This window comes from Lithobates pipiens, unplaced genomic scaffold (genome assembly GCF_037356315.1).
Source record: "Lithobates pipiens isolate NorthernLeopardFrog02 unplaced genomic scaffold, aLitPip1_a1.2 Scaffold_59, whole genome shotgun sequence".
Classification (NCBI taxonomy): Eukaryota; Metazoa; Chordata; class Amphibia; order Anura; family Ranidae; genus Lithobates; species Lithobates pipiens.
The window spans coordinates 434,836-457,945 of NW_027507880.1; the positions used below are offsets into that span (position 1 = coordinate 434,836).

The 23,110-nt window shown below is 42.9% G+C and overlaps 1 protein-coding gene across 1 annotated transcript; it reads left to right on the plus strand.

Annotated features, from left to right (window-relative positions):
* Positions 1-5,501: 5,501 nt before the first annotated feature.
* Positions 5,502-18,158, plus strand: LOC143958160 (pulmonary surfactant-associated protein D-like). Its single transcript, XM_077467617.1, has 5 exons — positions 5,502-5,633; positions 6,217-6,325; positions 7,793-7,873; positions 10,476-10,538; positions 17,333-18,158. Exons 2-5 carry the CDS (start codon positions 6,235-6,237, stop codon positions 17,713-17,715), a joined length of 618 nt encoding a protein of 205 aa, XP_077323743.1. The 5' UTR covers positions 5,502-5,633; positions 6,217-6,234; the 3' UTR covers positions 17,716-18,158.
* Positions 18,159-23,110: the final 4,952 nt, after the last annotated feature.

Sequence of the window (23,110 nt, forward strand, 5' to 3'; positions counted from 1 at the left end):
ATCGAGTGCCACTGGGAAATTGTAGGGGGAGATGACTGCTTCCACATCTGCAGTAGCACTTTTCTGGCATAAAAACAAAGATAGAACAGTAGGAGACTCTTATAAGTAGCCTGAACCACTGTATCCGTGATTCCCAGGAGAAGCACCTTAGGATCCATGGATACTGAAAGATCAGTGACCACATTGATGTCTACCAGTACCTGTTGCCAATAACCCTGAATAGATGAGCACTCCCATGTAACTTGGTAAAAGGTACCAATGGCCCGCTGACACTTAGGGCAAAGCTCAGACTGAGCGGGGTAGATCCTGGCCAAGCGTTGAGGGGTGTAATAGGCTCTGTGTAAGAATTTCAACTGAATGAACCTATCTCTTGCGGAGATTACCCTAGGAAGGTAGTGTTGAAGGGCTGAATCCCATTCCTCCTCAGTGAGGGATGGGATGTCCCCCCTCCAGACCTGAAATAAGGGTGATTCCCACCCTGGGCGCTTACAGGTGAGACGTAGATATAGGGAAGAGAGAATCCTGTCCACCCCACGGGAGGTGAGAAATCTCTCTATCCCATGAGGCTCCATCAGAACCCTCCCTGGGAACTGAGCCTGCGTGGCATGTTTTAGCTGAAGGTACCTAAATAGCATCCAGGAGGGAAGGCCATAGGCCTCTCTAAGGTCCGGGAAGGGGACGAGAGTCCCAGTAGGCATGATATGTTCAAGGTTAGTGATTCCAAATCTGGTCCAAAGGCCAGGATCCGGAATAGAGCTAAAATGCCGAAGTTTGGGGTTGCCCCATAGCGGGATATGAGGGGAGACAGAGTCAGCAGCCTTAACAGTGGCAGCGACTCTGTCCCAAACTTGGATGGTAGTCCGCATCGGGATCGTTACGCGTGGGCTGGATTTGGCTCCCCGATAAACTAAACCTGCCAAAGCTGTATATGAGCCCAGAATCGCCACCTCCAACGCAACCGCCGGGTTAGATTTAGGCTGAGTGAACCACCAGCGAACTGTAACCAACACCGCCGCCCAATAGTATCGCCGGAAACAGGGCAGCGACAATCCTCCCAAAGATAGCGGAAGCTGCAGCTTGGCCTTAGAGATCCTCGGAACCCTACTACCCCATATAAATGAGGAAACAACCCCATCCAGCTTGCAGAAGAATATGGCAGGAATCGGGACAGGGTATTTCGGAACACATACAAAAATTTAGGGAGAAACGTCATTTTAAGTAGATTAACCCGTCCTACCAGTGTCAAGGGCAGCGTCTTCCAAATTTGACATTTCGCCGTTAGAGCGCTCAGGATTGGGTACAGATTATCCGCCAGAAATTGGGAGAGGTCTCTGGAGATCTCAATCCCCAAGTATCGAAAACGGGTAACCCTCTGCAGTGGAGACGAGGAGGGCGGGGGGGGGGGCGTAGAATCAGAGAGCAAAAACAAACTGGACTTACCCCAATTAATCCGGACACCCGAGAATTTACCGTATTCGTCAATTATGGATAGGGCCGATGTAAGGGAGTCCGAGGCATCCCCGAGGTACAAAAGTGCGTCGTCCACATATAGCGACAACCGCTCCACCAAGGGACCCACCCTCAACCCCCCCACCCCCTCCGCAGAGCGTAGGAGAATCGCCATGGGCTCAATGGCCAGGGCGAAGAGACCCGGAGACAGGGGACAACCCTGCCTAGTGCCCCTGCAGAGGCGAAGGGGGGAAGAAATGACACCACCCGTGCGTATGCAGGCCGTAGGGGAGGCATATAGCTGTTGGATCCAAGCCACAAATTTAGGACCAAACCCAAACCGGTCAAGGACCTGCCAGAGAAAGCCCCAAGGTCCTTCCCTGGCTTCGGTATTAATACAATGACAGCCTCTGAGAAGGAGTCAGGAAGGGCATTTATCGCTAAGGCCTTGGTGAGGGTAGCATGATAATAAGGGACCACTACTTCCAGATTAGTTTTGTAAAACTCAGACGGGAGTCCGTCAGGACCTGGAGTTTTCCCCGCCTGAAGGGACTTAATCGCCCTCTGGACCTCAATTAGAGTGACAGGGCTTTCCAGGGCCAATGCAGCCTCTCGAGTCAGGGCAGGGAAAGCAACCCTGTCCAGGAAGGAGGTCAATTCCCCCTGGGAATACGTAGCTTTAGATCCGTAAAGGTGAGTATAATACTGCTCAAACCTAGCGTTAATTTGAACTGGGTCAGAAAGGAGAGTACCATCAGTCCCTCTAATGTTAGCTATGCAGGAGCTCCCCATCTGCTCCGCCGCCAGCCAGGCCAACAACCTCCCCGGTCGTTCACCTTGTTCAAAAATCCTCTGCGTCTGGGAGAGGAGGAAGCGGCAACAAGAAGCGGTACGGATCAGCGCCAGCTCCCTGTATGCAGTAAGCATATCCCCATGGGAACTCGGGCTCGGGGAGCTGGCATATCGGTCTTCTAGGGTTATTGCTTTACGTTCTGCTTCCGAAAGCATCCATCGCGAGGCCTTTAGAATCTGAGCAATATTGAACTGGTACCTGCCCCTGGCGTATGCTTTAAATGCATCCCACACTGAGGCCGGTGGTGTCGAGCCAGCATTGTGGGTCCAATAATCTTCCAGCTCCGACAACATCAGCGGGGCCACCTTTTCATCCATAATCCAGTATCTGGAAAGTCTCCAAAGCCCCAACCCCGCCACCGAGTCCGTCTCGGAGACCCTCTGCAACAGAGGAGTACTCGCATATATCAGGTCTATGCGTGACAGAGTTGCATGCGTAGCCGAGTGGCACGTAAATTGTTTGGCCACAGGGTGTTTCCACCTCCACACGTCATGTAAACCAAATGTTGCAGCCCATCTAGCCAGACCTGGATCAGCTACCCGCCCAGCCGCGAGCCTGTCGATACTCAGATTCGGGGGCATGTTGAAATCTCCAGCAAGAACAACATTAGCCACCGGATAACTAGCCACAATGGCAAGAATTTTCCTGAGTATCGAGAGGCCCGCCGGCGGTGGTACATAAAGTCCAACCACCACCATGTCTACCCCATCACAGATTGCATGCAAAATAACATATTGCCCGTCCGGGTCTAAGTGTAAATTCAGCAATCGAAAAGGGAGTGTCTTATGTACCAAAACACTAACTCCCCTAGAATGTGAGGAGAAAGTGGAGTGGTAGTAAGAACCCACCCAGGGCTTTTTAAGCGAGAGAATACGAGAACCCGTAAGGTGTGTCTCCTGTAGAATGCAGATGTGCAGGAGAAACCTCTTCAGGTAAGTAAAAACCAGGGAGCGTTTAATTTTGGAATTCATCCCCCGCACATTCCAGGAGACCAACCTTAGGGGAGCCATAAGAAAAAAAACAAAAATGTTGCATTCCCAACCCCATCACCCCCTCCCATCCCCCACAACCCAAGATTGGAATGGAGAAGCAGAACTCTAAACCTGGAGCTGAAGGGCTCCTTCATACTACAGTGCAGCGAGAAAAGTGCAAACAATCTACCCAGTATGTAAAACGAAGTAGCAAACCCAATAAAACCAACCAGTCCCCCCTCCCCCCACCCCACGCTACCCCCCCAAATTGGGTGCGTTTGAAACCCGAAAAGAAACATAGTACTCAGTCCCTTGGGAACAATGTACCAAGAGAGCGCCTAGAAGGCACAGTAAAAGTCACCCATGACCAGTCTGCAACTGCATAGTCAGGCGGATAAACAGTTCTGCAGTATCAACCTCCCTACGGATAGGGAGTCACCCAGACAAACAGGCCCGGGGGCACAGTTCTTGGTGTTGCTTGAAGGTGGGATAGAGAGGAACAGTCTATCATCTCGCAGAGTATCCGCTTAGGTAAACCCACACAAAATAGAGCATTACAGTCCCCCCCACTCCATCACAAAGGATAGGTATGGTATGTATAACCAACCACAGTCAGCGTTCCAAGTCCCACAGCCCAACCAAAAAGGGATGAGGAAAGGGAAGGGGAAGGAGGGGGACCACGGATAGGGACAGTGGAACCCAAATGTCAGTAGCAGGTCAGCCCTCTGATCAGGGTAAAAAGAACGTCATAAATCAAGGCAGCAACGGCTGCAGGAAGGAACCATCAGTAGGAGCAAGTACCAGACAGAGAGGAGCAAAGACTGGCCTCACCGATTAGCGTCGCGGCAGGGACTCCAGCCAGTTGGAGGCATCCTCGGGCGAGGTGAAGAATCTATGGGTCTTCCCATCCTGTACTCGAAGGCGCGCCGGGAAGAGCATGCTATACTTCAGGCCCTTCTACCGCAGGGCCATCTTTACATGGTCAAACAGCTTTCTCTGCTTTTGCGTTTCAACTGAAAAGTCCGGGAATATCATGAGTCGGGCTCCCTCAGAGCGGAGTTCTTCCACATTCCTGCTCTCTCTCAACACCAAATCCCCGTCTCTGAAATTTAGGAGGCATAGAATAAGAGTGCGAGGGGGGGCTCCAGGAGGTCCCCTGGCCGCCGGCATTCTGTGCGCCCTCTCGACCGTGAAAAAGCGGCGAGAAGGCCGCCTGGGGAAACAGCTGGCGAAAAAGGCGCTCCATATAGGCAGCAGGGTTGGAGCCCTCGGACCCCTCCGGTAAACCAATGACCCAGAGATTGTTCCTCCTATTTCTGTTTTCGGCGTCCTCTGCACGGTACTCCAACGCCCGTACTTTAGTGGTGAGAGTATGAAGGGAGGCGGTATGTTCTGCCAGGGTATCCTCCGCAGTCCCCACGCGGTTTTCCACCTCCGTCAGCCTGGAGCAAAATTTGGCCATATCCTTCCTAATCAGTCCCATCTCAAGCTGTATGGTATCTATCTTTGCCGTCAGCGTGGTTTGGCACGTACAGATGGCCTGCATAAGAGCTGAAAAGTTATCCTGGTCCCGGAGTGCAGGGTCAGCAGAGTCTGTGGCAGCGGCCTGAGACGCCATATCTGAGAGCGTGCAGGGCGGAGGTCCTCCACCGCGAGGCTGGATACGCGGCGTAGCGGCTTTCAGTGGGGTCCCGGACTTCTTCTTACTGGGCATACCACTCCAGGATATCAGTATCTGGGTTCCAAGGACCCCGAGGGTATTGTTATCCGCAGGGAAACAGGATAGTTAGCAGCACAGTCCACGGAGCTCCCGCACTATGCTTCCACTCCGGTCGCCATCTTGGACACGCCCCCCCAGTGCTGTCTTTTAGTCCTATCTTTATCTTTCATTGTCTATCTTTCCTGTGTGACAATGTGTTTCTATGTTACTATATAAATGGAAACTTTACTATCTTTAAATAAAATATGACTTTAAAAAATTTAATTTTTGTGCAATACTGTGAAGTAAATTTTGACAGTGCCATGTTTCCTGAAATCCATTTTTCATTTACTGTCACCTCAGTAAAAAAAGGGTTATGCACACAGAAGTTTAATAATTGTAGATCGTCTATTTCTCATGGTAAACCAAAGCATGTCTTTGTAAACACTAAAAATCTGCTTACTGGAATCATTCTTTTCTTTAGAAGAGATTTGGGGTCAAAGTTTGAATTTTCTGTTTTTGATTTACTTCGTTTGCAGGTAGAAATGTGTACATAGTCAGATAACATATCAGTATATATAGATGACTACTTTGGATTTTCTGCTTCATCTTCTCCAGGTCTCTTGTGTTTACCTTGGTCAGGTCTCTTGTGTCTACCTTGGTGAGTTCCATTGTACGATTAAGTACCATTTAAATGAGCACCTTACTTCTATTTCTCAATACATTTATATCTATGTATTGGTAGGTCCAGCTGCCATAATGACCTAAAATCTTTTTTTTTCAATTCACCAGTTTTTGGATGGTGAAAATATTTTTTAATTTTCTATGAAAAAAATTGAATTCAATGGAAAATATATTTTTTCTTTGTAGTTTTGGATAGAGTCAGGAAGTGTAAAATCCTCTGTGATGATTTATTACTGTATTTCCGCTTTCGAGATTCACTCTATTTGCTATGGTGACCATCGTCACCAGGACATAACTAGATATAACATCTGGAACAGCAAAGATCGTCCAATAGGGACACCTGTTTCACCAACAACTAGAAGATTGGGGACATTTCCTGGTGCGTTTCTGGGATGGAAAGTAAAAACCTCCCCAAATGGTTAATGACTTAGAACACATCCTTGCTATTAAATTTCCATGACAAGTAGTATTTTTTGAGATGAGCAAAGGCAAGTTCATTCAATAATGGAGTGGGGGCATTAGCATAAATTGAATAAAAGATTTTTTTTCTTCCTCTGTAGATCCGCTGTGTTTAGAATATGAAAGCTCTGTTGGGTTTCGGTCTACTTTTTCTCCATGCAACTTTAGTGACGCCAAGCGATACTCCTGGAAAAGCAAAGGGAGAACGAGGTATAAATATTCATATCATAAAGGGAATCTGGAATAAATTTTTTTTGCATCGATATGTACTTTTAAAACCGGTTATATTTTTCATAAGAATGTGTTTATGTGATATATATATATATATATATATATATATATAGAGAGAGAGAGAGAGAGAGAGAGAGAGAGAGAGAGAGAGAGAGCATATAAACAAATTATTATCTTTACAAAAAATATAAAAATGATTTAAATTGATTGTAAAGTCATGTTTTTTGTTTTATAAAAAATATGTCATACCTGTGCTGTCGAACCTCCATTTCTTGGGCCCCACTGCTGCACACTCCTGGCTCCTCCCCTTCAGTGAGTGCCCCCCATAGTAAGCCATCTCCCTATGGAGGCACTCATGTGGGCAAATCATAGACGAAGACAGCTTAGCTCCGCCCCATCCTCTGTTTCTCATCACAGAGTTTAACAGAAGTGGGAGCCAATGGCTTCTGCTGCTTTCAGTCTGTCCTGTGAGAGTGGGGAGAGAAGACAGAGCCACTCCAGATTGGCACAGCACTGAATTGAGTGAGAACTCAGGTAAATATAAGATGGTTGAGGGGGTAACACTGATGCCTAAATATTTTTTACCTATTGTGACTATACTTCATTCATAGCAATGTACAGCAGTGCGATACACTGCTGAACAGTGCCATGCAATTCAGTATGATGCACTGCAATAAAATGCAACATGCAGCAAACAATTGTTTCATTGTCAGACGTTTTACAAATGCAGTACATTTTCTATCATCTTAGATAGTGTGAAATCAGGCATTAGAAGCACTTTAAACATTTTATTACTTTTACAAAAAAAAAAAAGTTTATATATATATATATATATATATATATATATATATATATATAGATAGATAGATAGATAGATATAGATTTATAGATACTGTAGATATATATATATATATATATATGTATATATATATATATATATATATATATATATATATATATTATACAGTATATCACTGTTTACATAAATTGGCAAAGAGGACTTGTGCTTTGATTGAACCCGGGCAGATCTTTTTAAATCGATGCTTCAAAGGGCTCTAAAGTTGGGTGAGGGATAATGGGGGGGGGGGGGTGTTGGGGGCTGGTAGATTCCAGAGGTTAATTTAGTAAAAAAAAGGTTTACTTAAAATTAGAAGAAAAGAGGTTTAACTAAGTAGAGAGTTTTTAACTGTAAGAGTGGCAAGGATGTGGTGATCTCAGCAAGGGGCATCGTTTCAAAAAACTATTAGATAAGCACCTGAATGACCGCAACATACAGGGATATAGATATGTAATACTGACATATAATCACACACATAGGTTGGACTTGATGGACTTGTGTCTTTTTTTCAACCTCACCTACTATGTAAATATATAACTATGTTTAAAGTGAGCCCAGGGTCACCTCACTTTCATATTGTGTTAAATTGTATTCTATAATTTAAACAGGGTTGCCTGGACTGCCTGGACCGCCTGGAATTCCAGGACCACGAGGAGTACCGGGGCCACCAGGCAACTGCAAGGATATAGGTAGGATGGAACATTGTTCTCAAGAATCTTTGCTTTAAATGATATACTATATCTGGATGATATCATTTTTAAGTTTAAAGTAAAGCTCTAGACAAAATGTTTTTTTCTTAGCTTTGAAGTATGAAGAAAGGTTAAAACCTCTGTTAAGTTTATAATGCTGTGTCCTATTTGGGTTAATTTTTTTTTGATGGATGGATGTTTAATATTATTTTTCAAACATTTTTCTATGGAAACCAATTACAAAAAGTCTTTTGAAAAACGATTCATGCAAGATATATTGCAAAGCATTCTGTAATAGGAAAGGCCCAGCACTGCCTGTGTGCACTGAAGCAGCTTGTATACAGCTGAGAGAGCCCAATGGTTTGATTTGAGAAACAAAAACTGTAAGTGATGAAAGTGTGAGAGGTTCCCTCTGTGTGACTCAGTTTAGGGTCTTTCTATCCTGATCCCCCCATTTTGCCATAACTGTTAGGTAGAAGCTGCTATTAATGAGGAAATCCTTTCAGTCCTTGTTCACTAGACATGTGCAATTTGTTTCGGTTCGAATACAAATTCGGACAAATTTTTGGTTATTTGGAGATTTGGATGTATCCGAATCTCCAAATGAAATAGTAAGGAATAGTAATGAATTCCACTAAAATTCATTTTGTTTATTCCTTTTTCTAACAAATTCCAACTTTTCAGAACAATTAGAATTCAAATCAGTAGAAAAAACGATTGATTTGAAATATGTGTGGTTGTTAAGCAGCGGGCCGGGAAGCTGGCCGCCTGTGTCCTTAACAACCATGAGTCATCATCTGTCAGCGGCCTTTTCCATTGACAGATGAATGTAAAGAAAAGAATGTTGGCATTGCCAGGCAATAGAAAAATGTAAAAAAAATGGTGTGGGCTCCCTTCTCCCAGTCCATACCAGGCTCCTTGGGTTTTAAGGGAAACCCCACAACAAAAAAAAAAACGGCATTGCCCCCTCCCAAAATCCATTCTCCCTGCCCCAAAGCACACCAGCATGTTTAGGGCATGGTGTCTGGTATGAGGAACTGAGCAGTACAGCAGGGAGGCTCCTTTCTGATCAGAAATCATTGCCTAAGAGACGTCCCAACAATCTCAAGCCACTCCGGTAGCTGGCCAAGCTCTTCTTGTTCTTTACTCCAGATCCGGATCTGATGAAATCCACACTGTAGCAATCTCAGGCTCCCTCCTTCCAGTCATAGTACTAAGTCCATTTGACAGGTGGTGAGGAGGTGTAACATCACCTCCTCAAAGCCTAATTTAACCTACCACATTGCAATTGTGGCACCATTAGGCATTTCAAAACAGGGCACTTTCACCCACATCCTGCCCAGGCCAGTTTTCAGCTTTTCTACCCAAGCCAATTTTCAGCCTTCAGCGCTGTCGAACTTTGAATGACAATTTTGAGACAGATAGAGCTTTCGTTTGGTGGTATTTAATTACTACTGAGTTGTTGTTTTTTTGCTAAACCAAGAAAAAAAGACCAAAAATTGTGTTCTTAGTTTCTGTTATAACATTTTGTAAATAAGTATTATTTCTACTTCACTGATGTGTGCTGATGAGGCTGCCTGATAGGCACTGATAGACGGCACCGAGGGGCACTAATAGGCGACACTAATGGTCAGCATTTATGGGCACTGATAGGCAGCATTGATGGGCACTGATAGACAGCACTGATAGATGGAACTGATGAGGAGGCGCCGACGGGCACTGGCAGGCAGCACTGATGGGCACTGATTGCCATCACTGGTGGGCACTGGCAGGCATCGCTGGTGGGGCTGCACTGATAATCATTGCACTGATTATCAGTGAAAATACCCCAATGAGCAGAGCCACTTATCGATAACTGGCACTTCCTATTTACATTGTGATCAGCTGTAATTAGACACAGCTGATCACGTGGTAAAGAGCCTATGTCATAGGCTCTTTACTGAGATTGGAGATGCAGTGTGTCACTGCACCACCAATCACCTCGCTGCGAGCGGCTTGTTCTGAGGGTTGTCATATGATGTCCAGTAAGAACACACTACTGAACCTCCTCCCAGCTATCATTCTTCTATAGGCCAGGCAAGAAGTGATTAAACTCAATAGACAAGCTTAATGAGCGGTGCTTCTTCTCAAACTCTGTATCCCAAGTTAACAGTGCTGCAGCATGTGAACAGCCCTGTCCAACTATTATTTTACAGTTTAGGGGTAGTCAAACCACAGATCAGTGCCCATATTTAACCATTCCTCCAACTGCCCGTCTGAAAGAGGCCTATTTTATCAGCAGTTGTACCTGTGATTCCTAGTGGCGGTTGTTTCTTTTCTATATGTTTACATACATCTTCCAAGGTCCAAACATAATATTGAGCAGAATTAAGTTTGGCCTTCCACAACAGTCCCAGTTTCTCGTGTGGCCTGTTAGGAAAATGTATTTCCCCCTGACCTGGACTTGTGGTGGAATAATCTGATAGGTGGATAATCTAAGAAGAGCAGCCAAATTATTAAATTAAATACAAATTATGGAGTACATTTTCTTTCAGTAGGCATAGAAAATACTTCATTGCCCTTAGTATGAATCCTTAAACATTATCAAATTCTCTTTCCTCAGTATGTGAAGATCTCCAAGGGAAATTCAAAGCATTGAATGGACAACTAAAAGAACTGCAAACAGGTAAGAAAAAATGAAGGATCGTTGGACAAAAATCTAGTTGGGCATCTTTAGGGCCTGATGTACCAAACATGTTCTACTAAGGACTTATTTTTGCCCTGAGAGACTGAATCTGAGTTGGACCATGGTGACATATTTTGTTCTAAGTAAGAATACGTTGGGTTTTTATGTTTGGATAACTTAAATTGTATGCAAATTGTAGAATTTAATAGTATGTGTTGGGACATGGCTTTTTTTATTAAATATGTGCAAACAAAAATGCGCTTTTGATATGGGCAGGGGTAAATATAGTTTGCATGTCAGATGCAATGCTCTGTTAAATGGAGGAACATAATCCTCCAGTGGATCTGTGAGTTTATAAATTAAAGACAATAAATAAGGGGCATAGAAACAACGAATAACGGGGGGGGAGGGGGGTGGGTGAGGGCCTCCTGTGGGGCGGGGGGGGGGGATAGTGTATCCTCTGCTGGTGCTGTTAGTTCTGACACAGGATGAGATATGAGGATTCGAGGTGCCCACAGACTTTTCCCGTCACGGGGGGGGGGCCTCTCCCAGCATTCACCACCAGCACAGCCCCTTCTCTACGATCGTGACTTACATGTATTTAGAGTGAGATAAGAGGATATGCACTGATTATAGACTATAGCTATGATCCAGCTTTTTCACTGGGGTGCCTCCCATATTAGTTGGGAGTGAGAGACATAAAAATTGTTAGCAGGGGGAAGAGTCAGATGTTTATTACTGTTTAACGTTTCATGTCTGCCATGGAGTATTTATATATGCTGGTATGTTACATCAGCTCACAGTTCCGGTTGTAATTTTTATAGTTAAATTCGGTACATAGTGAATGACTTTAACCAATGATTTCACAGTTTTACAGTATTTTTTATTCCACCGCTGATGTACTCGCCTTCTATGGGGGAAATCCCCCCTATATACTGAATGTTGTCATTTACATTACTGTCATAATGCTTGACTTAAGCCAGGCACCCTGACTTCTACATGCAATGCATCCGATAATTTTTCACCCGATACTGCCCTCCCCTAACCATACTCCTTAACATTATGATGATTATGGTTTGGGTCATGGGCCGGATGGACGGCACTTATTTGTGACTCTTTAATTGTTAGGGTTTGGTCCTTGGACCTCCATAGTGCACAGGTGGAGGCCTTTTGACCCTACTCCTGATACCTGCCTCCAAATATTTGTTTACACCAATTCGCATCCTTATCTTCGTCCAATACTGAGCCAACCCCACAACGGTGGCACATTGCTATCACACTGCATACAAGCCCTTTTTTTTTTTGTTGTGACGCCACTGGCTATTCAAGGCAATTGTACATTTGTGGTTCCCTGGATCCTGGGAAGATCCTAGAGAACCCCTTGCCATTTATTGTTTAGTTCCCCGATAATAACTAGTCGACATTACTTTTAGTTGGGGACAGACGCAGATTTCTGAGCGCTTGCAGACCTCAAACTTCAGTACCAGTTTTGCCTTGCTACGAACACTAGCCTCTAGATTGCTAAGCCTTACTCTCCTCACTAACACACACACTTCTTACAGACGCTTATTATACGTTTAACTCACAGTTTAACAATGCCTACTCGCACAAATGACTCACTTCCTCTTAGAGTTAAGATTGTTTCGCTTAATGTGAAAGGATTAAATGTTCCAGAGAAGCGATCCAAGCTTCTTCTTACAATGCACAGAAATTCGGCTGATATCATCTTTTTGCAAGAAACCCACTTCAAGACCAATTCCGTCCCAAAACTTTATGATCATAGGTACAGCATAGCGTTTCATGCAACTTCCCCGCTTACGAAATCTAAAGGAGTGTCTATCCTCTTCCACAAAAATTGCCCATTTCTACTTTCTGACCAAATTATAGATCCCAATGGTAGGTTCATTTTTTTGAAAGGAACATACGCTGGCACCACTATCACCCTGGTAAATGTATATGCCCCCAATACCCAGCAAGTTACTTTTTTTAGAGAAATAACATCCTCTCTGATCTCTTTTCAAGAAGGGATAGTAATTTTTGGGGGGGACTTCAATGTTCCCCTTAACCCCGTTCTCGACACATCCTCAGGCACTTCCTCAATTCCCTACAGAGCTTTGAAATCCATTAACTCCTCGCTGACGACCGTCTTACTACACGACACATGGCGAACATTATTTCCTGACTGTAAGGACTTTACGTACTATTCAGCCCCCCATGACCGATACTCCCGTATCGACTTCTTCTTCCTTTCGCAGAAAGATCTCCCAATGTTACAATCCGCCTCTATTGACCCAATGGTTATTTCGGATCACCATCAGATTTCAGTGACACTGCAATTCCCAACAACTAAATCAGCAGCTCCTATATGGAGACTAGACCCTTCGTTGCTCACGGACCCTGTCATGTTAACAGAAATCTCTACCCAGCTAAAAAATTACTTTAAGGAAAATCATGAGTCAGACACCTCCCCACTTAACAATTGGGCGGCTCATAAATGTGTGATACGGGGAACCCTTATAGCCTTAGCAGCCAAACGGAAACGGGAAAAAAAGAAAATATACGTTGATCTCCTAGCCACCATTAAGAAACTAGAGTTAGTCCACAAACGCACACAAGCACTAGCTACGCTTCAGGACCTCACGAAAGCACGTGTACAACTTTTGGAAATATTGGATAGACAGGTCAAACGTAGATACATTCTGTCCAAAAAAACATTTTACGAATATGGCAATAAATCCAGCAAAATGTTGGCCAAAGCGCTCCAAGCCAAGAGGGCATCCACTACCATCCACTCAATAACAGATCCTACAGGAAGACGGCTTCATAAATCTACCGATATAGCTAATCATTTTGTTCAATACTACACCAAACTCTATAACCTTTCCCCAACGGACCCGCCCTTAAGCTCACCGTCAAAACTAGACCGCATCAAAGATTTCTTACACCAGTATAGTCCTACCCCCATCTCAGACGATACGGCTCGAGACCTGGATTCTCCCCTGACAATAGAAGAAATAGCGAAAGCTTTGAAGCAACTTAAACCAGGCAGGAGTCCAGGCCCCGACGGCCTCACTGTAGTTTATTACAAGACCTTTGCAGACATTTTACAGCCTCATTTTCTTTCGGCCTTTCAATCCCTCTCGGAACCGATATCCCCTCCTGCTGATTTATTACAAGCTCACATAACGGTAATTCCAAAACCAGGCAAAGATCCCTCTGTTGTGACCAATTATAGACCTATCTCCCTTTTAAATGTTGACCTGAAATGGTATGCAAAAACTTTGGCCAATAGAATATTACCGCTTCTCCCGCAACTTATCGGCCTAGACCAAGTAGGATTTGTCCCTGGTAGGGAAGCTAGGGACAACACCCTGAAAGCAATAAACATTAATCACTGGATAACTACATCTCAGCAGCCTGGGTTTATGCTGTCGTTGGATGCGGAGAAGGCATTCGACAGGGTGGCATGGGATTACATGGCAGAAGTCCTCAAGGCGATACATCTACCCCCAAGAATGCTAAATCTAATACAAGCCCTCTATTCAAACCCTACGGCAAAGGTTAGGGTAAACGGTCACCTGTCGGATGCCTTCTCCGTGTCGAACGGTACGCGACAGGGATGCCCTTTGTCCCCTCTTATATTTATTTTGACCCTAGAACCTCTCTTGCGAAGACTTAGAGCTAACCCCGACATTCGAGGAATAGACGTAAAAGGCCACACGTATAAGGTAGCTGCATTTGCAGACGACATTCTCCTATTTCTCTCCACCCCACTTACCACCATCCCCAATCTTTTACAGGACTTTGCCCATTTCAAGACCATATCTAACTTGCAGATCAACTTCAATAAATCTAGTGCCTTGAATATCTCCCTACCTGAATCTGTATGTGCCCTCTGTCGTACTAATTTTCCTTTTCTATGGAAATCTAAATCCATCACTTACTTAGGCATCCAACTTCCTGCCTCCCTGACAGACCTCTATACTCTTAACTACACTCCCCTGTTGAAGAAGATAACCTCTGACTTTCTAAAGTGGTCCCCAGAACGCTTCTCTTGGTTTGGACGGATTGCCATAATCAAGATGAACATTCTTCCACGTATCCTCTACTTACTCCAGACGATCCCGATAAAACTTCCCCCAAACTTTTTTTCCACGTTTCGAACCCTATGCACACGTTTTATCTGGAACAAGGGCCGTCCCCGTCTTAGTTTCACAAAATTGACTTCTCCAAAGCCTAGGGGCGGAGTAGGTCTACCCGACATTCGCAAATATCAGGTTGCCTGCCAACTTACCAGACTGATTGATTGGCACAATCACGCACCGCTTAAAGATTGGGTCAATCTTGAACAAGCCTTCTCTCCCATTCCTTTGACTTCCCTTCCGTGGATTGACTACAAACTCCAATTTAAAATGCATAAAACTCATCCTTTGATAGCCCCTACATTAAACGCCATGCAATGGGCGAGTGTCCACTACGGCATCTCCTCAGCTAATGGACCCCTGACCCCCCTTAGGGGTAACCCAGATTTCAATCCCGGGATACACTCTTCATTTTTAGAACCAGACTGGCCTCACACCACAGTCCGAGCAATGCACTTCATTCGCAATGATACAATTTGTTCTAGAAGCGACTTAGCAAACATGATAGAGCGGGATACTTTCCCATTTTGGACTTACATACAGATCCGACATTTTTTACTTAATAAACGTCCTAACCCACAATGGTCCAGAACATTGACCCCATTCGAAGATTTATGCTATGTCACAGAACCCCGCCGCCATTTGATCGCACTGACTTATTCCCTTCTCTTTAAAGAATGTGATAAATCAGATATACGAATAAGACAGAAATGGGCCTCCGATCTACAGATACAAATTCCTGAAACAGACTGGGAAGATATTTTCAGATTTGTCCATAAGGGCTCCATAAATGCACATACACAGGAAAATGCTTTTAAAATCGCATCCAGGTGGTACAACACACCTTATAAATCACATATTATAAACCCGACTAATTCACAGATGTGTTGGAGATGCAAGACGGAAATTGGTACATTTATTCACATCTGGTGGACATGTCCACACATTGTGCCGTTCTGGACAGAGGTTCACAAGCTGATAACCGATATCTCCACTTTTCGACTAGACATTTCCCCTGCTCAATTCCTGCTACATTATTCCAACAAACCCTCACGTGCTTATTTTCAATCTTTGGCTATGCACATGGTCAACGCTGCTAGATTGTGCATTCCTTGCAAATGGCGCACGCCCAACCCTCCATCACTGATTGACTGGTTCCATCGAATTGATAGGATCATGTTAATGGAGGACCTTATACACCAAGCACGTGATACTCCTACAAAATTCACGACTATTTGGACATGTTGGATTCATTTTAAAACAACAGACCAATACAAAAGTATTATTCAGAATAATCCTACATGACCACTAGTATGTACTACTTTGATTCTCATCTCCTTTTCATGACGCTATCTTACTATATGGTGAGAAGCGCTTTACTATATAGGTGTTTCCCGACTCTATACTATATATTCTTTAGACGGGGGTTTTTTTTTTTTTTTCTCTCCTTTTTTTCGTCATAACATTATATTACCTTATTGATATCTCGTTTAGCTATAGAGGCTACTGTTATAACTATACAAGGGGACTTACCCGCACTGACTGATTCAAAACGCCATGGAAAACTCCGAGAGTTCTAGCAACCTACAGGCATATCTACAGATGTTTTTACGTAAATTGTTAGGTGACAGGATGCTATCAATTACAAAGGAGGAGAGGCGAGGAAACCCACACACTGAGGTTTAGGCTGCGTTCTATGTAATCCTAATAGGAGACAATTTGATCTGTCTGGATACTACGGGGCCGTAAAGACCTTGTTCCTTCTGTTCTTTACATATGTTCACTGAATTATTAGCTTTCATATGTTTGCACACTGCAATATTTGTGTACCCCACAGCGGCTGCGCCCGCTGATATATTATGGTATTTTTTTTGTTTTTGAACTGATCATCTGATGTCAACGTATTAGTTGTTTAACCTGCTTGTACTGACTTATATTCCTCAATAAATATTGTTTTAAAAAAAAAAAAATAAGGGGCATATTGCATGGATTTGCGTTGGGCCATGTCTTGGCTAAAAACAGGAGATAGCAACAGGTCGACATAGGATAGGTTTGTCTTTACAAGCATGTTATGTTACATGCATATTTAAGGTGTAACATGTAACATGCTCCTACTACCCCTTTCCCCTGTGACAGAGGGCATGGGCTCCTATCCCCACACCCACTGTCACATTTTGAAAACTGGCCAGCTGTGCAGGGCTTAGCCTTGTCATTTATTTACAGAGATCTGTGAATAAGAAAACTACAAGTCCATTCTACCACCTCAACAGATGGCTTGTAGTTCTTAATCAACTGCAAGGGAACTGATGATCACCCTCATAGTTCATTCACAAGCACTGCAGCTTTCAATATGACAGAGGTATGGGCAGAAATCTGCAAGGCTTCTCTGCAGGAGCCTGATATTGCACCAGTGATCCATTGATCTTGGGTGCAATTCTCTGCAGGCTTTTATAAAAAAAATGATAAATGCTTATTTTTTTGCCTGCAAAAACATGTGCATTTATTATTTTTTTCACAAAGGTGAACTTATCCTTTTAAGTACTGGCCCACCATCATCATCGCAATTTTATATTTTGCTCTAAGTGAAGATACCCGTACATCATAATAGGTCTTGTGATGATAGAATTTTTTTCTCTTCTATTTCCATTTCAGCATTTTTATTTTTCAAAGGAAGAGCTAGAAGTGGTGACAAAATTTACCTCTCAGATGGTGCTCAAGGCAATTTCACTGATGCTAGAGAAAGGTGTACAGATGCGGGAGGTCAAATTGCCTCTCCAAAGAATGCTGATGAGAACGAAGCCGTACGTTCCATCACCAATCATTTTGATGTCCTTGCTTTTCTTGGAATAAATAAACTTGAGACAGATGGTACTTACAGATGTCCATCAGGTGATGCGATCTCCTACACCAACTGGAAAAAAGATGCACCCAGTAATAATCAAGACACGCACTGTTTAGAGCTGCAAAGAACAGGAAAATGGAATGACATTGCTTGTCAAAATAAACGTCTTATCATCTGTGAGTTTTCTGTCTAGAGGGTAAAGAATTACTTCCTTTATCATTTTCATTTGTTGGCATGTTTTGGCTTTTGAGGTCTTAAATAAAACCATCTTTAAAAAAAAAAGATAAAGCATATCTAAACATAAGAACTAAAATGTAATCATCAGATGAAAACAAAAAAATGAAAATGAAAGAATTAATGTAGCCATGATATTTCAGCAAAAAAACTGCCTTCTGATTTTGTAGTATGAAAAAATGTCAATTAAAAAAAAATTAAAAATGAACATACCGTGTACTGTATATCATTATGTATTTCCATATTATAATAAAGCACAAAGAGAATTAATGACAAAAGAGACTTTGTAAACCTGCGTAACAAAGAATATTTCACTGTTCTAGTGGAGGCTTCAGATAAACAGAACATGAATTCTGCATTGTGTTTTAATGCACATTAAAATATGACAAGAGAAAGAAAAAACAGTATAATGTATTTTCCAGTTCATGTGTAGATCTACAACATGGTTTCTTCAAAGGCATGCGTAGTTAGATATATAACGCACATTTTCATCAGTATGACTTTCTGCTTTGGGTAGGGCAGTGATCGGTTGGAAACTCACGTTTTAATCCATGCCCACATCCAAGAGATTTTTCGCCCACTTTTTCTTCTGATGACCACATGCTAAGGGTAGACAATTTCCCCATGCCAGTCCCAAAATGTTCAAAATATTTTTTTACCAGAGTGGGACTTCAACCCCTTCCTGTGGTGCACTGCTAGACACCCACAGATTTGAAAAAAATGCTAGGCATTCAGCAAAAAATTTATATTGTATATATAACAAATGTATTTACTTTACACACAAAGCTAGTCACTCTTGGTCATCACAACTTTTCCAGATCAAAGGGTTTTTATCAACTGTCCTGATCCCCTCTTTACTTAGACAGGCATAGTATAAATGGGCAGAACCACAGATTCTCAGGCAGTGATACACAATGTGGCCAAAGATCAGCATACACCTGACCATCACACTTAAATCAGCTAAATCCCACTAATATGGTGTTGTGCCTCTACTTTGTGAAAATACCTCCCTCTTCTGGAAATGCTTTTCGCAAGATTTCATAGGGTGAAATGGTGATACGGTGGGGACTCTTTCTGTGCTACCCCCCTGCAAAGGGTATGACTTTGCAGGGGGTCAGCACGGAAAGAGTTCCCACCAACTTGTGCTACACTGTTAGTGTAGCTCCAGTCTTATTGCTTATATCTCCATTGCTCCCCCAGGCCCTCAGAACTAGTGTCCCCACTCGAAAATTTCAGGGTGGGTCTTAAACAGCGAGGGGTGTGGCCTTGTCAGGAAGGGGTGGGTCATATTTAAATTAGGGGGTGCACGAGTTTAGTCAGGGCAGCATAAATCCTAAATACACCACTGATTGCACTAAAAGTTCAAGTAGAACTGTTATTCACTGGTTTTCTGTTAGTTTTAATCATAATATGCCAATCCTTTATAAAGATCCAAGAAAGTAAATTTCTTCATAACTCTATGTAGGATTGAAAACCAACAAAATGATGAAGTTAATCCTAGGCAAAAATGCATCTGAACTTGTTTGAAAACTCTTCCAAAGAAATTAAATATCATTTATATACCTTCACCATAGAACAAGAGCTGCTACCATGCTTTTTATCCTCTCAAAAAATGGAGATGGGTTCCCAATATTCCATACACCACTTGGAAAATCTGGGTAAAAACCTTGTTCCCAAAGCTATGCCAACCTTCTGCAGGAAGACTAAATTGTCAACCATAAAATAGTTATGTTGTAACATAAATCAAATACCATTCAATGTGAAGTTTATCTTCTCCCTTCATAAAAATTTCTTTCTCCACCAGTGCATCTTCCACTGCCATACAACCTTTCTCATGATCATTATTATAAACAAAGATTACAAATGAGAATAATCTTATCTATATAACTTCCTCATAGAACAAGGTACACACCCAGCTTATCACCCTTCCAAATAGAAATGGATTCCCAATATGCCATAAACCAGTTGGCCAAGATGTATACGAATCTTGTTCCCATACAAACTTTCTCATAATTAATAATTGTATTCAAAGACATCACATCTGTATTATAGTGCTCAATAAGGAAAATATATATTTAGGGAATAGACTATGTGTGATACAGTTATAAGTGATTAACAGTAGATATGGGCAAAATTATGTACAGTATCTCACAAAAGTGAGTACACCCCTCACATCTTTGTAAATATTTTATTATCTTTTCATATGACAACACTGAAGAAATTACACTTTGCTAAAATGTAAAGTAGTGAGTGTACAGCTTGTATAACAGTGTAAATTTGTTGTCCCCTCAAAATAACTCAACACACAGCCATTAATGTCTAAACTGCTGGCAACAAAAGTGAGTACACCCCAAAGTGAAAATGTCCAAATTGGGCACAATTAGCCATTTTCCCTCCCTGATGTCATGTGACTCATTAGTGTTACAAGGTCTCAGGTGTGAATGGGGAGCAGGTGTGTTAAATTTGGTGTTATTGCTCTCAATCTCTCATACTGGTCACTGGAAGATCAACATGGCACCTCATGGCAAAGAACTCCAGAGGTTGTCCTTAGGAAACAGACGTATGAGTGCTGTCAGCATTGCTGCAGAGGTTGAAGGGGTGGGGATCAACCTGGCAGTACTCAGACCATATGCCACACACTGTATCAAATTGATCTGTATGGCTGTCTAAAGATGATGTACAAGAAAGTCCACAAACAGTTTGCTGAAAAAAAGCAGGCTAAAGACTTGTATTACTGGAACCATGTCCTGTGGTCTGATGAGACCAAGATAAACGTATTTGTTTCAGATGGTGTCAAGCATGTTTGGTGGCAAACAGGTGAGGAGTACTAAGACAAGTGTTTCTTGCCTACAGTCAAGCATGGTGGTGGGAGTATCATGGTCTGGGGCTGCGTGAGTGCTACCGAAACTGGGGAGCTATAGTTCATTGGGGGAACCATGAATGAAAACATATACTGTGACATACTTAAGCAGAGCATGATCCCCCCTCCGGAGACTGGGCCACAGGGCAGAATTTCAACATGATAATGACCTCAAACCCACCTCCAAGATGAACACTGCCTTGCTAAAGAAGCTGAGGGTAAAGGTGATGGACTGGCCAAGCATATCTCCAGACCTAAACCCTATTATTATTATTATTATTATAATACAGGATTTATATAGTGCCAACAGTTTGCGCAGCACTTTACAACATGAGGGAAGACAGTACACTTAGAATGCAAATCAATACAGGAGGGATAAGAGGGCCCTGCTCATTTGAGCTTAAAATCCAGAAGGGAGGGTCAAGTGGAAACAAAAGGTAATAATTGTGGGGGGGAGGGGGGGGGGGTGAGCTGATGGAGAAAATGAAAAAACATTTGCTAGGTGTGGGTAGGGTAGGCTTCTCTGAAGAGAAGGGTTTTCAGGGATCGTCCAAAAACTAATAGAGTAGGAGATAAGCGGACAGCTTGGGGTAGGGCATTCCATAGGATTGGAGAGGCTTTGGAAAAGTCCTAGAGGTGAGCATGGGAGGAGGTGACATGGGAGCCAGAGAGCAGGAGGTCTTGAGAGGAATGAAGAGAACAAGTAGGTTGGTTGGAGACTAGGCTAGTGATGTAGCTGGGGGCTAAATTGTGGATGGCTTTGTAAGTAGTTGTTAATATTTTGAATGTAATTTGTTGGGCGAGCAGAAGCCAGTGGAGCGATTGACAGAGAGGGGTAATAGAAACAGAGCAATTGGTAATGTGGATGAGTCTGGCAGCAGCATTCATGATGGATTGAAGAGGTGATAGACTATGTAGAGGTAAGCCAATGAGAGGGAAGTTGCAGTAGTCGAGGCTAGAGATGACCAGCGAGTGAATTAAGAGCTTTGTTGTGTCATTGAGCATATGTGGGGCATCCTCAAATGGAAGGTGGATGAGCGCAAGGTCTTTAACATCCACCAGCTCCATGACGTCATCATGGAGGAGTGGAAGAGGACTCCATTGGCAACCTGTGAAGCTCTGGTGAACTCCATGCCCAAAAGGGTTAAGGCAGCGCAGGAAAATAAAGGTGACCACACAAAATATTGACACTTTGGGCCCAATTTGGACATTTTCACTTAGAGGTGTACTCACTTTTTTTGCCATCGGTTAAAATAAATAAAAACAGTACACATACGTATAAAAGGGGGTTTGTGACTTTAAATGAAGCACTTGGATAGTGGAGGTAAATTTTAACCATGTTTAGATGTTTACTGGCTGTTCAGTAGAAAACCATAAAAAATAATAAAACAAATTCATAATATGTGTAGGTATCAATACAGTATCCACATATAACAACACATGATAATAGTAAGATAATTTAGTAGTATGGCATGGTAGTGCCCATGACAATAAGCCCAACATCGAGTATATCCACATGGTAAGTATGCATCCACTAGATAAAAAACTAAATATTGATATATAATATAAAATAAAAAGTCAGTTCATAATGAAATGGATATGGTTCCATATAAAATGTAACTGGGACATCAAATCAGAAGCTCGACGCGTTTCGTGGGTGTCTCCCCACTCATCAGAAGCTGATGCAACCAAAAAGTTCCTTTAGAATAAAATAAAAAATATATTATACTAACCATATAGATAGAAATAAATTAATAAGAGTTTGATACGTATAAGTGGTTTAGCTGAGGCAGGCTCAACAGTCCAGACGGCAGGTGCAGCGTGCGGCGGTGGGCACAGGGTGGGCCAGGAGCAAAGTCCCCCCACGGGAACTGAGGCGGCATAAAAGTGGATGCGATATCAGGAAAAGCACAGAAATGCAGCAGCATAAGAAAGTGTCCCCAAAAGTGGGATGTGTAGTGATTGTTGAAACCAATATATCTAGGGACAAAATATTGATTGAAGGTATAATTAATAAAAATAATGTTGTTGCAAGAAAAATTTAAATTAAAATAGTGAACCCCAAGGAAAACAGAAAAAGTGATAAACAAATGGCCAGATCGTGCAGTAAACAGCACACGTTTTTGACAATTTCCTTATTAATAAAAATAAAAAAACAATATCAATCACGATGCCCACTGTACCGCCAGAGCCAAAAATAAAAAATCTCCGCCTGACCGCTGAATGCCTCCTCCGCCATTTAACAGTTCTTAAATAGGTAAAAAGCGGAACCATCTGCTGATGTCATCTGGTGGCACCACCCCCTTGTGACATCACCAGCCCAGCATGCATCGGTGGGTGATATCACAAGGACTGTCAAACGGTGGTGGAGGCATTTGGCGGTCAGCCATCTTCGTGGGCAGACCTTTTTTTTTGGGTCCGGTGGTGCGACGGGCGTCAAATTTGTATCCGGACTAAAACGAATTGTCTACTACAATCCATAAAATCAGAGTTT